Genomic DNA, 15,297 nt, shown 5'->3' with positions numbered 1-15,297 from the left:
AATCAATTGTCGCGCTCAGCCACCAACCGACCATTGATAATACAAAAATAACAATTCTTATCGCGATTTCCATGATTCCACTGTGACTTCTTCGACGTACGTATCCTGACTTGACCTCAATCTTCGAAATGTTTGGTGATTTGTTCCTGTTGGAAAAAAAAAACGTTTTGGTATGTAAACTTTGTATGGTTTGATTACTCGAAATGTGACATTTGTGTAAACGAAACACTGAAAACTAATTTTTATTATTTTGGAAGCCGGAAATCCACCGGATGTGAAAAAAAGCCAAATTTGCACAATACTTGTAAATTTGTAAATTGCTAGCTATTTTCTATGAGCTATGTACTATCCAAATTTTGGAATTACGAATACTTGGAAATATAATTTTTACTCGAGTGACTTAGGGCAAGTCTCAGAAACCTAACAGTTTACCCTAAGTTTTCGCTACCAATAGAAGCCAGATTCAGAGATCCACTTAGGGCTCTAAATTACCTCTATACCTTAAGGTTTCAGGACCCGGTTGTTACGTAATTAAATATTAACCTAAAAATTAATTATTAAAGAAATTGTAATCATGACGTCATAATTTGATCGAATTTGGTGACGTCATGAATCGTATAATCGCGATAATATTAAAAGTACATGTCCAATCTTTCCCAAATTTGAACCAAAGATGCATCTAACTGAAATGTAACTTTTTGAAGAAAAAAAATTTGGAAAAATTTGATGACGTCAGCAAAAAATTGCATTTTTCGATTTCTTGCATTTTTTGCTGACGTCATCAAAATTTTCAAAATATTTTTCATTGAAAAGTTTGACACCATTAACATACATCTTTGATCCAAATTTGAGAAAGATTCGACATGTACTTTTAGAGTTAGAGCTAATTTACGACTTATGACGTCATAATTTGATGACGTCATAATTCACACTTTCTTTAATAATTAATTTTTAGGTTAATATTTAATTACGTAACAACCGGGTCCTGAAACCTTCAGGTATAGGTCATCTAAAAATCTATAAGTGAATCCCTGAGAATGGGTGCTATTGGTCGCGGATTCGGGATTTGTGATTTTTAAAAATCTAGACACGCCCTAACTCACCCGAGTAGATTCATGAAATCCAAACTCAAGTTACCCGTTTTTGCCCCTGTACTAACCTGTATTTCCCTGTTCATTAAAAAACGAAGGCAGATTTTCGGCTAGAATGAAAGAAAACTTTTCTACGAATTGCTTGGAATCTCGAGTCTTGTCTTTTCAAGTTCAAAATATTTGATATTTTCGACCGGAAATGACGTAAAATTTTACCTTGCCTTGCCTTTTATGTTATTAATTTTCCGCATTCCTCTTCAAGATTTAATTGTGTGTATTTTTCCAAGGATTTCAATGTTCTTTTCTTCTTCGTCTTATTTAAAGCGAAATTTTCGACTTCTAGTCGTCTTGTTTTGCTTCTTCTCGCGACCGCTTCTTAAAATTGGCGGCCACTATTTATAACTGATGACTTCTTTTTATAATGAGCGGCTACTCTTCTTTCTTAAAAATGGCGGCCGTAAGTAGCACCGTTTTTTAACATTCTGGTCTGGTAAATGTAAACTTTTCTAAATTTATGAAGAATTAGAGCTATGATCATGAAATTTGTCGAAAAGTTAATTTACGGACCTGGTGTTTCACCGTTGCCATGGTATTGTGTTATGATTGCTTTTCTTGCTGAGGTAAACAATTTTTTTAATTCTTCAATCTTTTCCCTCTATATTGGAGTGTTTCTCCCGTAGTCGTTTTTTTAAGAAAGAACTATATAAGAACTTATGTTACAGTCTTATTCGATGGCCAAAATATTAAGTAAATTTAGAAAATTACACAAAAAAAACTCACAAAAAAGTGAAAATAAGAACATCTTAAGAACATTCTAAAAGCTTAATAATACTAAAAAAAATTCAGAACTTCAACGCTTCAAAAATTCTGGATTTTTTTATAATTTATACATATTATGTTTATGTTTTTATTCACTGTCCCCCCCTGGATGCCCACCCCTTAAATCATATTTTTCGAGAAGCCTCTTCCTAGATCTTAATACCGTGAATCAAGGCTAAAAAAAATTGTTTGATTTAGATTACAAATGCGATGACAACTACGTCTGTTTTCACTTATCTTCCAAAGCTCGTAAAAGTATGTTTTCGTTTTCTTGATGAACAATAGACCTTATCGGAGTTTTTGATTTTTCTAAAAAAGCGATGCATTGTGGGATTGTTTCGAGTGTATTACAATAGAATTCCCTCGAGGAATTCCTAAGAGATTTCTATTGTAATACACTCGAAACAATCCCACAATGCATCGCTTTTTTAGAAAAATCAAAAACTCCGACAAGGTCTATTATTGAGGTGATTTCATTTTTTTCTAGAATTTTATCATTTCTCAACCAAAACAAACTGTTGTCTACACAATAGACAGCTCCAAGATTTTAAGCTATACTCAAGAGTAGGAGTTTACGAAAAATAAACTAAAATTTCAGCTCAGCTGGGAAATTGACTTTCATTTCATCTCCATTCGAGATTTAATGTAATCCCAATCGAGATTTCGATATAAATTGCCTCCAGGGCTGTGAGATAGTGGTGTAAAGTTAATGATCGAGGGAACACCATTTTTGTTACTCATAGGAAAAGTTCCCGCATAGAGTTTGGAGTAAATACCATGTTTAAGGGACTTTGAACTCCTTAAAGCAATTGTGACTCCATGGCCGAGTGGTTAAGGCGCTGGCATTCTAGTCATAGGTGATTTGTATATAGTGGGTTCGAATCCCATCGGCGGCAAAAGATTCGAAATTTCGGGAAATGCATCAAAAACTTTCAAAACTTAGCAATACAAAGAAAGTGTCAAAGAATAAAAGCTCAGAGTGGATGATGGGAAGGAACTTTTTTTGCGTCACTTAAGGAACCCGGTACAAACGACATTCGGTTATTGCCACGTCAGCTGGACCTTCACGCCGCTCCGGCTTCTTGTGCGCCTTAAATTGCACCCCAGGACCAATTTTACTGTAATAATTTTAAATTACATATGCGCCACTTTGGAAAATTGGGGACGCCATTTAAAAAAAATTGACTTTGGCCCCTCCAGAAAAAAATTCCCACAACGCCACTGCTTTGCCCCCTACTATAGCGAGTGTTTTTTCGTAAACAAAATTTTCACAATTGCAGGCAAGTATATGTGAACCCTGAATCTTTAATGGAAAGAAATTTAAATGAAGGGGGTGCGAATAAATTGTAAAAGCTAGCATGTGTAACGTACAAATTAATATATTGCAAAATTTGATCTGACACGGGCGAATTTTTGTGGCTTACTTAAAGGGGAGTAACAAGCAAATGATGTGTGGGTAAAAAATGTGGCTTACCCTACCAAGAAATTCTAAGGGCTGAGTTCTCAATAATGGAAACAGTCAGAAATATACTTTCTTTTCAGCATTGTCAGCAAAGAGCTAAATTTCTCTTTAGCTGCACTGATTTGTGGCTTACAGTTTGCTAAGTGGGCAAAAACGGGGCTTACACAAGGGAAATATAGATGGTTTCATTTCAACATTTCGCTATGCTGTCAGAGCTTACTCATACTTTTTTCATATCAGTTTTTTGGAAACCTGCAAATTTATAGACATTCGTCCTTCTGGGATGCAAATAAAGAAGGAATCCTTTATACGGGTGATATGGATGAACTTATTGATTGGTGGGTGAAATTGATGAAGTTTTTGGAGAAAGAAGAAAAACGGATTGTGTATAGAAAGCGAAGAAAATTGAGAAAACTGGTGGCTGGAGATGTTGAAAAAGGAAGTCATGGAATGAAAAGGTTTGATGAACATTTGAATGAATTTTCTTTTAAAAAGGACTTACCTTAAGTGGATAAATTTTCGCGTGGATTTTTTTTCGCGAATCGAAAATCGAAAATTTTCGCGTGGACTAAATTTCGCGAATCAGCCTCTTTTTCACCTAATTTCTTTCATTTTCCTAGGGGTTTTGGCAAAAATCATAATTTTAAATTTTTCGCGTGGACAAAATTTCGCGAAAATGGCCAAAATACGCGAAAATCGCGAAAATTAATCCACGGGAAAATTTATCCACTTAAGGTAAATGAACACATTAAAGGTATTTATCCTGATTTTGAAAATTTATTTAATTTATTGTCTCTTGATGAGACGGTTTTAGGGGGTTCTCAAGGGAGGGATTCTACGGAGAGTTCTCAAGGGATTGCGTCATCTGGGGACAAAGGGGATACGTCTAGTAATGAGGATTCTCAAGGGAGGGATTCTACTGTTATTTCTGATTCACGCTTGAACAAAACTAATCTGAATCAAAAAACTGCAGTAGAATTAGAATTAGGGGAGGGAAAGGGGACACGCCTTGAAGGTGTTTTTATATCTGACAATATTTTAAATCTTTCTAAGAGAGAACTGAATGATGCTGAGATTTCTTTATTGTCCAAGGGATTGAAGTTTGTCAAAAGATGCGATGATTTGGAAAAGTGGCTACTCAAGCGAGGATATTGCCAGAGATTGGTGCGCAAGAAGGTGATACAGGGTCGGAAGTTCCATAGAAAGGATCTGTTACAGCAGGAAAAGAGTGCAAAGAAATATAAGCTCACTCTTATGATAACTTACCATCCTGCGTTCCGGAACCTTTATAGGATTGTAAGGAAGGCACACTCTATTTTAGCTTTTGATAAAGTACACCAAAAGGTTTTCCAAGACGTGCCGTTAGTGGGCTTTCGCAAGGGGAAAAGTCTTAAAGATATGTTGGTTCGCGCGAAAGTCCCTACCTTGGGGATGATAACAAAGGCCAGAGTGAACCATGTCTTGGAAAACGCTGTGGTGTTTGTCCTTCAGTTAAGAATACATCAGAGTTTGCTTCTAGGAATGGAAAGATATACAACATTCGTGGGTTATCTATGAACTGTAGTTCATCCAATGTTGTATACCTTCTTAGATGCAAAACCTGCGGTATTCAGTATGTCGGTAGTTGCACGACTCCTTTTAGAACTAGGTTCAGTAATTATAAATCGTGTAACAAATATCACAAGGACAAAACTGTGCCACAACAAGAACTTCACGAACATTTTGACCTACCTGGTCATTCCGGTTTTGCAGATTTTGAATACACTCTTAGTATCAGGTGTTCCCATGTTTTGTTCCGTAATTTCTTTTTGTTTTGCTTTTTGTCCTGAATAAACCAGAAGGGGACACGAGCATTTAATTTTCCGTTTTAATTTCCACTGCGTTTACTGTGCTAATTCGAAACCTTTTTTGTTAAATTTTTAGTTTATGTTTTCGACGATTATTCCCCACGGGGTTGTTTTCATCAATTTTATTGTACTGTTTTAACGTTGTAAATATTATCGCTACGCACCTATTTTTATTAAATCTTTTTAACATTTTCTTTGTTTTATTCCCTATAGAATTTTTTCCTTTGTTCATTAGAATTTTTTATTTCTCGCCTTTTTTTTTTTTTTTACGCATCACTGATTTTTGTAGCATTTAAAAATGTGTTAACGCTTGTGCAGTATTATACCTGATGAAGTTTAGCCTGGATATCCAGCCCGTAAACTTTTTTCTTGATTTTTGATATTTCTTATGTTTACGGTCTGGTTTACCTAGATCGTGTGCATTCTCATCTGAGGATGATTATGCGATAATTCTGATTGGTTGGTCCAAGCGAATCAGAGATCTGAATGGTGGCGCGCGTATAAGAAATTATGCGAGCCGACTTGAAAAGGATGGACCGCACGGGCGATCAGCAAGGCGCGTACGCTGCTTTGCAAATCTCCCTGACTTTTCTTTTTCGAAGCAAATAACAATAGAATCGCTAATTATCTCCCTTGGGTGTTTGACCACGCATCCAAATAAAAATAACAATAATGGTAGGGAAGAAGTGTGAAGATCAAAACATGGGAATTTTTAGATGTTCTGGTTGTTTTCTTTTCAATTACTTGCTTAGATATTCTTGTTTTAATCTTCTTAATAACTTGGTTGCATCGTGTAAAGAACTAAAGGTATATCTTTATTTTGCTTCAATTCTTCATTTTTGTTTGCCAATTTTGTATTGCTGTTTGGGGTTGGATTTTGAAAAAAAAAATTCTCCAAAAATCACTTTGCAAACAGACTTTCCACCACACTGTCTATATTTTATGATCAAGGCTGCCATTCTAAATTGATTTATCACTGCTGGGGTACCATCTTGAAATTATGCATGTCATTATGTGCATATATTTATTTGCAGCCATGGGATTCATGCAGGAAAATCTGTCAACAGGGGTTCACCTGATTTCTAGGTGAACCAAGCTCTATAATTTTAGAACTTTGTCTGGCTGAGGTAAAACTTATTTTTTCTAAAATTTTGAGCTTGGATATCCAGGCTAGATGAAGTTCTGAAAATAGAACGAAATATCGTAAAAAACAAACTGTGTTGATTTTACTTTTTTGTTCACTCAAGGGAAATATAGGTGAATAAAGGTGAATAGGTGAAATTTTATGTCTCACATTTTTTTAAGTTTTTGACACTCAATCATTAAAGTATAACACCAGCAGGTATAAAAAATTACAAAAATTTTCTTATAAGTACAATTTTGTGGCTTATAAAGTCACATTAAAAATTATCGAAGAATAAGCCACAAAAAGTACATTTAACAGCTAGAAAGTATGTACATTTAACATTTTTTTTAGATTAAACCTTCCTCTGTCAAGTTAAGAAAGTCCCATTCTAAGATCTCTTAAATTTCTAAAAAAGATACAAATTTTGAGTTGTAGCCATATTTCTAGCCCAATTAACGAAAAAAGAATTTTTATTCATAATGTCTTAGAATTTTCCACAACATTGTAACATTTCAAGACTTATCGATTAAGACTTCATCAGCTATGACAAAAAGTTGTTTTTGGGCATTTTTCAAAATGTCACACTATTTTTGATTCGTGACCTTTAAGTAAGGTTATTAGCACTGTGGTCTCACAAACTAGATATTTGGTTCGTTTGATTGACGGTTCTTGATGGGGCGAACACGGCTCTCCTTCGAAGCAAGCGTTTACAAGCAAGTTTGAACCCTGCATCTTTCCACACATAAATGAAAGGGTTGAAGCAAGAATTGGACAAAGCAGCATACGCAACGAACAAATTTGTATATTGTAAAACCTCTACCGATATAGCGCTAGGCATTGATCCTTGAACAAGCAATAGCCCTTGGAAGAATAATGAAGGGAAAAAAGCTACCAAGTAGAAGGCAATCAAGATCAACACTTTATGGACCAGTGCCTTTTCCTCTCTGCAACTTGATTGGGCGTGTTGGTTTCTCGAGAAAGGAGTTTCCCACTCTGTCGTAATGCTTTCCAAACGAAATAATAGCTACAACATAAGATTATCACGGATACGATTATAATCAACTGGCCACCAAATATGCGAACTACGGGATAGAAATTGCTGCTTATTCCAAATATGAGTGTTATGGACCAAATCAGGCCAATGATGATGTTGATTTTCTAATCGGTCAAAATATCATGATATTGAGCGTGTTTTGTGATGGAGACATATCGTTCATATGCAATGAACAGTATAGTACATGTCGAACAGGTAATAAACCACAGCCCTGTTTAAAAATAACCTTTGATGATATGGCAGGTTGTCATATCTCCGTAAGTAAGCCACAAAAAGAACATTTAACAGCTAGAAAGTATGAACATTTAACATTTTTTTTTAAATTAAACCTTCCTCTGTCAAGTTAAGAAAGTCCCATTTTAAGATCTCTTACATTTCTAAAAAAGATACAAATTTTGAGTTGTAGCCATATTTCTAGCCCAATTAACGAAAAAAGAATTTTTATTCATAATGTCTTAGTATTTTCCACAACATTTTAACATTTCAAGACTTTTCGATTAAGACTTCATCAGCTATGACAAAAAGTTGTATTTGGGCATTTTTCAAAATGTCACACTATTTTTGATTCGTGACCTTTAAGTAAGGTTATTAGCACTGTGGTCTCACAAACTAGATATTTGGTTCGTTTGATTGACGGTTCTTGGTGGGGTGAACACGGCTCTCCTTCGAAGCAAGCGTTTACAAGCAAGTCTGAACCCTGCATCTTTCCACACATAAATGAAAGGGTTGAAGCAAGAATTGGACAAAGCAGCATACGCAACGAACAAATTTGTATACTGTAAAACCTCTACCGATACAGCGCTAGGCATTGATCCTTGAACAAGCAATAGCCCTTGGAAGAATAATGAAGGGAAAAAAGCTACCAAGTAGAAGGCAATCAAGATCAACACTTTATTGACCAGTTTTTGTTCCTGCTCATGCCTTTTCCTCTCTGCAACTTGATTGGGCGTGTTGGTTTCTCGAGAAAGGAGTTTCCCACTCTGTCGAAATGCTTTCCAAACGAAATAATAGCTACAACATAAGATTATCACGGATACGATTATAAGCAACTGGCCACCAAATATGCGAACTACGGGATAGAAATTGCTGCTTATTCCAAATATGAGTGTTATGGACCAAATCAGGCCAATGATGATGTTGATTTTCTGATCAGTCAAAATATCATGATATTGAGCGTGTTTTGTGACGGAGACATATCGTTCATATGCAATGAACAGTATAGTACATGTCGAACAGGTAATAAACCACAGCCCTGTTAAAAAATAACCTTTGATGATATGGCAGGTTGTTTTATCTCCGTCTTGAGCAAAGTTTATTAACCATATAGTCCATGGGAGGCTTACATAACCAACCAGATAATCACTCAAAGCGAGAGACGTTAAAATTTTGTTCGATTTTGATCGTTGTGAAGGTTGCCAAAGAACAATGAGACAAAATGTATTCCCAAAAGCTGCAATGATACATGGTGGTATGAAGAAAATGGTTGCAATTATTTGTATTGTTGATGGCAGCATATAGAAGGAAAAAGCAGGACAAATCATATCACTTTATGGCTGCTAGTGTCCAGTGCTGCATCGGTAATTGCCTTAATGGTGATCGACTTTCTTTTTAAGAAGCGATAGTCGAATGTTTTTGGCGTCCGCGCCTCAAAGCAAGGGTTCCCGGTTTGAGTTCGGGTAGAGTGGTCCCTCGAATATTCTGTTCAGTTTATATGTAGCTGAGTCAGCAGACCCGTGAAGTCAATCGAAAGAATGTCTGAAGTCCTAGGTTCGCCTTCCAACTATCTATTTATATCAAAAATTAAATCTTTCGCGGGTTTCGCTTTTCACAGTTTTGAATGTTCATTTTGTTCTCTCTAATAATATGAAGACGCATCATTTCGTATAAGTTTCGGCCAATTTTATTGTGCAAACTCTGGCTCATTAAAAATTCTCTTTGACATTTTCACCAAGAAATTATTTTTCAAATCTATAATTTTATATCAAAATTAATTTTTAAATGAACAGTGATAAAACTCTTACTGAAACTTCAATTAAATATGTAAAAAAGTTGTTTCAAAATCATATGGTCTCTATAATAAAGAACAATTTTGAACTCTCTTTTTTAAAAGAACAATTTTATAAGAACAATTAGGCTCAAAAGTTTCGGAAAAATAAGAACAATTTGAGAATAATGCTGAGCCTGGAAAGGCTAAACTTTAGGCGAAATAAGTATCAAATTAGTAAAAAAAGGGGTAAATTAGTTACTATTAAAACTATTTGAGGCTCAAAGTGGTAAAAAATTAGAGCAGCCGAGTCTCGTCAAAAATTTACTGGTTCTTATTAAAAAAGGTGTGTACATCTCTGAAAAAAGATTTATTGAAGAGTGCACTCTACTCATTTACACCTTGCAACTTTTTGTGACATTAGGCCCTAACGCTGTTTTGATTGCAGAGAGCAATAGAGAACCTATCCATTTACACTTCCAATAAATATATTTGGAAACTTTTATTTCTCAACCCCACGCAAATTGAACATCAATTTTATACACGTTCTTTTTTTATAAGAACAAACTATATAAGAACATAAGTCTTCGATGGCCAAAATGTTAAGAACAAGTTAAAATTTTCAGGCTTCGTAGACTCACCGACTTTTTATAAAGGAAAATGGTCAAAAATATTAAAAAAATGGCGAAAATAAGAACGTGCTAAGAACATTTTTAGGCCTAAAATTCAAAAAATTAATAACATCCTAAGGCTTAACAAATTTTGGATGTTCTTATAAAAGAACGTGTATGAAAACAACATTTGGGCCTAATGTTAGAAAAAGTTGCTAGGTGTAAATGAGTGGATTGCACTCTTCAATAAATCTTTTTTCAGAGAAGTACAATTTTTTTTCATAAAAACAAGTAAATCTTTGACGAGACTTTGCTGTTTTCATTTTTATTCTAATAATAATTTAGTTTACCCAATTATTACTAATTTGACCCTAAATTTTTTCAATTGCCTAACATAAGCTGTAAATGAAATGAAGGAATTACCACCCTTCCATGACCATTACTATGCCGGCCATTCTGTAGCAATATTCAATCTTTCGAATATTTAGTTCAATCCAATCCTTAATGCCGATATTTAGTTCAATCCAATCCACATATTTAGTTCAATCCCTATATTTCGTTCAATCCAATCCCGATATTTTATTCAATCCCTATATTTCGTTCAATCCAATCCCGATATTTTATTCAATCCAATCCCGATATTTCATTCAATCTATTTTTATTCAATCTTTTTTTTCATTCAATCTTTTTTTTTATTCAATCTTTTTTTTATTCAATCTTTTTTTTTTTATTCAATCTTTTTTTTTATTCAATCTTTTTTTTTTATTCAATCTTTTTTTTTATTCAATCTTTTTTTAAATTCAATCTTACTGGGCACGAGTACTCCTGCACTGTTGTTTTAACATTGCTCTCCGCCACCCTTTTTGGACACAAAAATGGTAGCTCTGTATTGATAGTATGAGAAAAGAATGGATGGTCAGGATGGTTTAGGAACTTCTTTATTCAAATCTTTGCAAGGCGTATTAACATCACTCCAGAATGTTCCTAATGATGAGGAGGAGCTGTTGTATCAATGCCATCGTGTTGACGAGCTTTTAAGATTTTTAAACAATTTATCAACTGACAATATTGCTTGACGCCATCTTGAATTTGAATCTAGTCGGTTCTGACTGTAATGTATTATTAAGACATAATATTAATATTAGTAATAGTATTATTTATCTGGCTTAGAGAACGGTGCGATCTCCTAACATACTTTAGTCAGATCCGACTAAACTTTTACGTCTTAAATCACTTCAAACCATGTGGAAACTGCATTAGGGAGATAATAATTACGCTCGTACCCAGGAAGATTGAATGAAAAAAAAAGATTGAAAAAAAAAAAGATTGAATAAAAAAAAAAGATTGAATAAAAAAAAGATTGAATAACAAAAAGATTGAATGAAAAAAGATTGAATTAAAAAAAAGATTGAAAAAAAAGATTGAATGAAATATCGGGATTGGATTGAATGAAATATCGGGATAGGATTGAATAAAATATCGGGATTGGATTGAATGAAATATCGGGATTGGATTGAATGAAATATCGGGACTGGATTGAATGAAATATAGGGATTGGATTGAATGGAATATAGGGATTGAACTAAATATGGGGATTGGATTGAACTAAATATCGGCATTAAGGATTGGATTGCACTAAATGTTCGAAAGATTGAATATTGCTACAGAATGGCCGGCATACATTACCAAAGAAACACATTCAGACCCCAACTTCATATGAATTTATTTGGCAAATGATGTAATTTTTTAATAATGTTTTTTAAGGTATACAGTAAAATAAAGCATGCTGCTGATGAAAGTGTTCTCAACTTCAATTGTACTAGAATCCGTCCATCTGTCTGTCTGTCTGTCTGTCTGTGTCCCAGTGATTTAATTATTCAATATTTGAATCGATTTTACAGTGATATGAAAACGTAAAGACCTACTTCCCACATGAAGAAAGTAAAATAGGTCCCTCTTTTAAGCTTTATACGCAGAATGGATATATTTTTGTTGTAGGTAAAATATCAGGAAATAAAAAATTGTGAAATTTCGTTTATTACTATTACTTACAGCAACTTAGAGGTGTAAATGGTGTAGAGTATAAAGAAATAGGTCCCAAACTGTACGAGTGAAGATTAACAATAAAAGTTACACGTCTTTTTATAAAAAACTATATGAGAATAAAGGGCCCTTCGATGACCAAAATATTATAGTGAAGAGCATTTTAAGGCTTTGTGGAATATAAAACACTCGATTTATTAGGAAAATGGAAAAAGATATTCACAAAATGGTGAAATTGAGAACATTCAATAACATTTTAAGGCTTGAAATTCAAAAAGTTGAGAAGATTTTGGTGGATGTTATATAAAGGTCAGTGCGTACTATCGAAGGCTCTCGACCAAAAGTTCTTATAAATGGATGGAGTGTCTCTTATGTAAATATGGTTTTAAGATTATAAGAAATATATACTATTTTTTGGTGAAAGGTGAAAAAAGTTTTTTTATTTCAATTTGTACTTTAGGGACCGCAATTTTTTTCAAATTCTTTTTTACACATTGAGAGCATGCTCAGTAGAAAGAGCTTAAAAAAAAAAAAATGAGGGGTCATTCATCAAAATTGGTCAAGCCGTTCTTGAGATATGAAATTTTTTATCTCATGAAAATACCACTTTTAATGGAACGATTTTTGAAGATTTTTGAAAAAACCATGGTTAAAACGAAAAATCCGGGGGGGTTATGTCAAAAAACACACTTTTATTAATAATTTTACTTCTATTAATGCTACATCATTGAAACTTGGTAGGAAGGTTCCTGAGGTAAAGTTTTAATTTTTTTTACTTTTTTTTCCTCAAAATTATGCATTTTACAGACCAGAATGGTGAGATTGAAAAATGGAGCACCACGGATGGAGAGCACTTTCTATTTCTACACGCCATCGTGGATGTTTTAGTATTGTAAACAAAACTTTACGATTTCTCAAAAATCTTACTTACCTCTAACTTTTGAGTTTAAAAAGCCAGCAGAGCGCGAATGAATATAACATATTTCTTTTTCTTATCTTGTGAAAAAAAGGTTGAAATTTCATAATATCTTTGTCTTAATGCCGGGGAGTAAACATAAGATTCTTAAAAAGGACTTTTTCCAAGAAAGAATTGAATAATAATACTTTTCTTTTGGATAAGCGAGACAAAGTAAATAAACAGCGTTTTCCTCTTGTGGTTTCAAAAATTTATAACGACATTGGACAAAGCGCTCACCTGGCTAAAACCCATTTTTTGTTGCTAGGTCGTCTGCTATTCTGAATTTTAGAAAATTGCTCGTAATTTCATGAAAATTGAAGTTATAGCCAAACATTTACTGAACATTCATTTTATGATAAGATTACTTTTAAAACTTATCCCGTGGTTTTAGGAGGCCTAGATCCTGAGATCAAATGTTTTGTTGATTCCACACGATTTACCCCCGTCTTCCGCGGTCCCTATCTACTTATCAACTATTGGGCTTTTACAGAAATAGTCCGTGAAAAAAAATTCTCGTTTCCCAAAGCCTTAACTGATGGAAGCAATTAAATGAGGAACGAGGAGTTAAAAACTATTACATGTTTTTCATTTATAAGAATGTTCTTTTATATAAGAATATTCATGATTGGCCAAAAAAACTAAGAATATACGAATATACTAAGAATATCACCATCATGGCATTTGGCAACTGAACCTAAGAATACCATTTTTAGTGCATTTTTACTATTATATTATTTCAAATTATTCCCCAGTAATACTCAAAACTGTTCCAATATTAGGCAGAATTTGGATCGTAGCCTAAGAATATCTTAAGAATATTTTAAGATGATTTTCTCAAGAAAGTTAACAATATCCATGTGCACGGTGAAATGGAAGACACAATTCATTTAAACGAAGAGTGTACTTTATTTAGTCTACACAAAAATTTACAGCCGCTTGAAGTTCAAAAACATACCGACGTCAGTACGATCAAGACCTTAGTAACCTTGGCTTCTCTCGAAAAGTACTTTATTTGATTAGAGATGATCTATCAGAACGCAAACAATACGCCCAAATCGACGATAAATCATCGAGAAAATTAGACGTACAGTTTGGCGTTCCACAGGGGAGTATACTTGGCCCGATCTTATTCAACTTGTATGTGACCACTATAAACACCGACGGTCCGAGCACATACCTGCTATATGCCGATGATACTACGCTACTCTGACACACAAAGATCCAAGAACTGCAGAGCGCCATCGAATCGGTCCAAAATGAAATAGACAATATCAACCTTTGGTCTGAGCAAAACAATCTTTGTCTAAACACAAAAAAGACAAAAATGACAATCTTTTCGACCAGACAACTTGCACAACGCCATTCCCTCGCGGAACTCGTCATGGTTATCAAAAGCGCTGGACAGGATATTGAACAGGTCAAAAATTTCAAAATTCTCGGTGTTAGATTTAATGAGCATCTAGACTGGACTGAACATGTCAACCATACTATGAGATCTTGTTTTGCCATGTTACGCAGCTTAAAACGATTCAAGAACACCGCGTCATGGCAGCAGCGCAAGATGCTTATGGAGTCACTGGTTCTCAGTAAACTGACATATGGCATCGTTTTACTATCCGATGCTACAAAAGCCCAGATTGAGCGTCTTCAGAAAGTCCAGAACGCCGCCGCTGGCTTCGTGCTCAAACGTTATGCCAGAACCAGCGACGTAATTGATCTCGAATGGTTACCAGTTTATTCTGAGATTGTTGATCTAACAATCGCCAAGATTGCCCATAGCGCTCTCCACAACCCCAGCTGGCCGTCATACCTCAAACTCAATAGACAACCGGATCCAGACAGAGAGCTCCGAAATGGTAATTTGGTCGCACCATAGTATAAGAAAGCCGCGGCTGGAATGAGTACATCTGAATTTCTGTTGTTCTATCTATGTCGTAAGAACGAATTTCTTTATGGTTCAGTGACAATTTCCATTGTCAATTTAATTTGACTTTTAACAAACTCCCTCGTTAGACGTAATTTTGCTCATAAACGCAAATCTCTTGATAATTCACGCATTCATAACATCAAAGTAAAAGAAAAGACTCTTGTTTTAAAAGTACTAGAACGTCAGAATGTCAGTGCTTTAAGAACTTGAAGAAAATTGAGTGCCTCGAAATGCCTTCCTGATTCTTCTGAAAAATTATTACTTGTATTACTAAATAAATATTCAAGCTGCATTCTGTGAAAATTCCATTCAAAAAACAACAGTATTGAGGTGACAGCAAACATTTAAAGTTTAACATTTGAAAATTAGTTCTTT

The 15,297-nt window shown here is 34.4% G+C and overlaps 2 protein-coding genes across 2 annotated transcripts; one reads left to right on the top strand and one right to left on the bottom strand.

Annotated features, from left to right (window-relative positions):
* Positions 1–6,752: 6,752 nt before the first annotated feature.
* Positions 6,753–9,262, bottom strand: LOC136804332 (histamine H2 receptor-like). The gene has a single exon (XM_067061042.1). It carries the CDS (start codon positions 8,938–8,940, stop codon positions 8,002–8,004), a length of 939 nt encoding a protein of 312 aa, XP_066917143.1. The 5' UTR covers positions 8,941–9,262; the 3' UTR covers positions 6,753–8,001.
* A 5,057-nt stretch (positions 9,263–14,319) lies between these two features.
* On the top strand, positions 14,320–14,871 carry LOC136803845 (uncharacterized). The gene has a single exon (XM_067060567.1). It carries the CDS (start codon positions 14,320–14,322, stop codon positions 14,869–14,871), a length of 552 nt encoding a protein of 183 aa, XP_066916668.1.
* The last annotated feature ends 426 nt before the right edge of the window (positions 14,872–15,297 follow it).

The sequence above is a fragment of the Clytia hemisphaerica genome, unplaced genomic scaffold (assembly GCF_902728285.1).
Source record: "Clytia hemisphaerica strain Z4C2 unplaced genomic scaffold, Clytia hemisphaerica genome assembly, whole genome shotgun sequence".
Taxonomy (NCBI): Eukaryota; Metazoa; Cnidaria; class Hydrozoa; order Leptothecata; family Clytiidae; genus Clytia; species Clytia hemisphaerica.
Note: the sequence above shows the minus strand (reverse complement) of the source record. Positions and strands in the feature narration are given on the sequence as shown.

Coding starts and splice junctions, on each gene's coding strand:
- LOC136804332 (XM_067061042.1), bottom strand. CDS start 8,940: ATGATTTGTCCTGCTTTTTCCTTCTATATGCTGCCATCAACAATACAA.
- LOC136803845 (XM_067060567.1), top strand. CDS start 14,320: ATGACAATCTTTTCGACCAGACAACTTGCACAACGCCATTCCCTCGCG.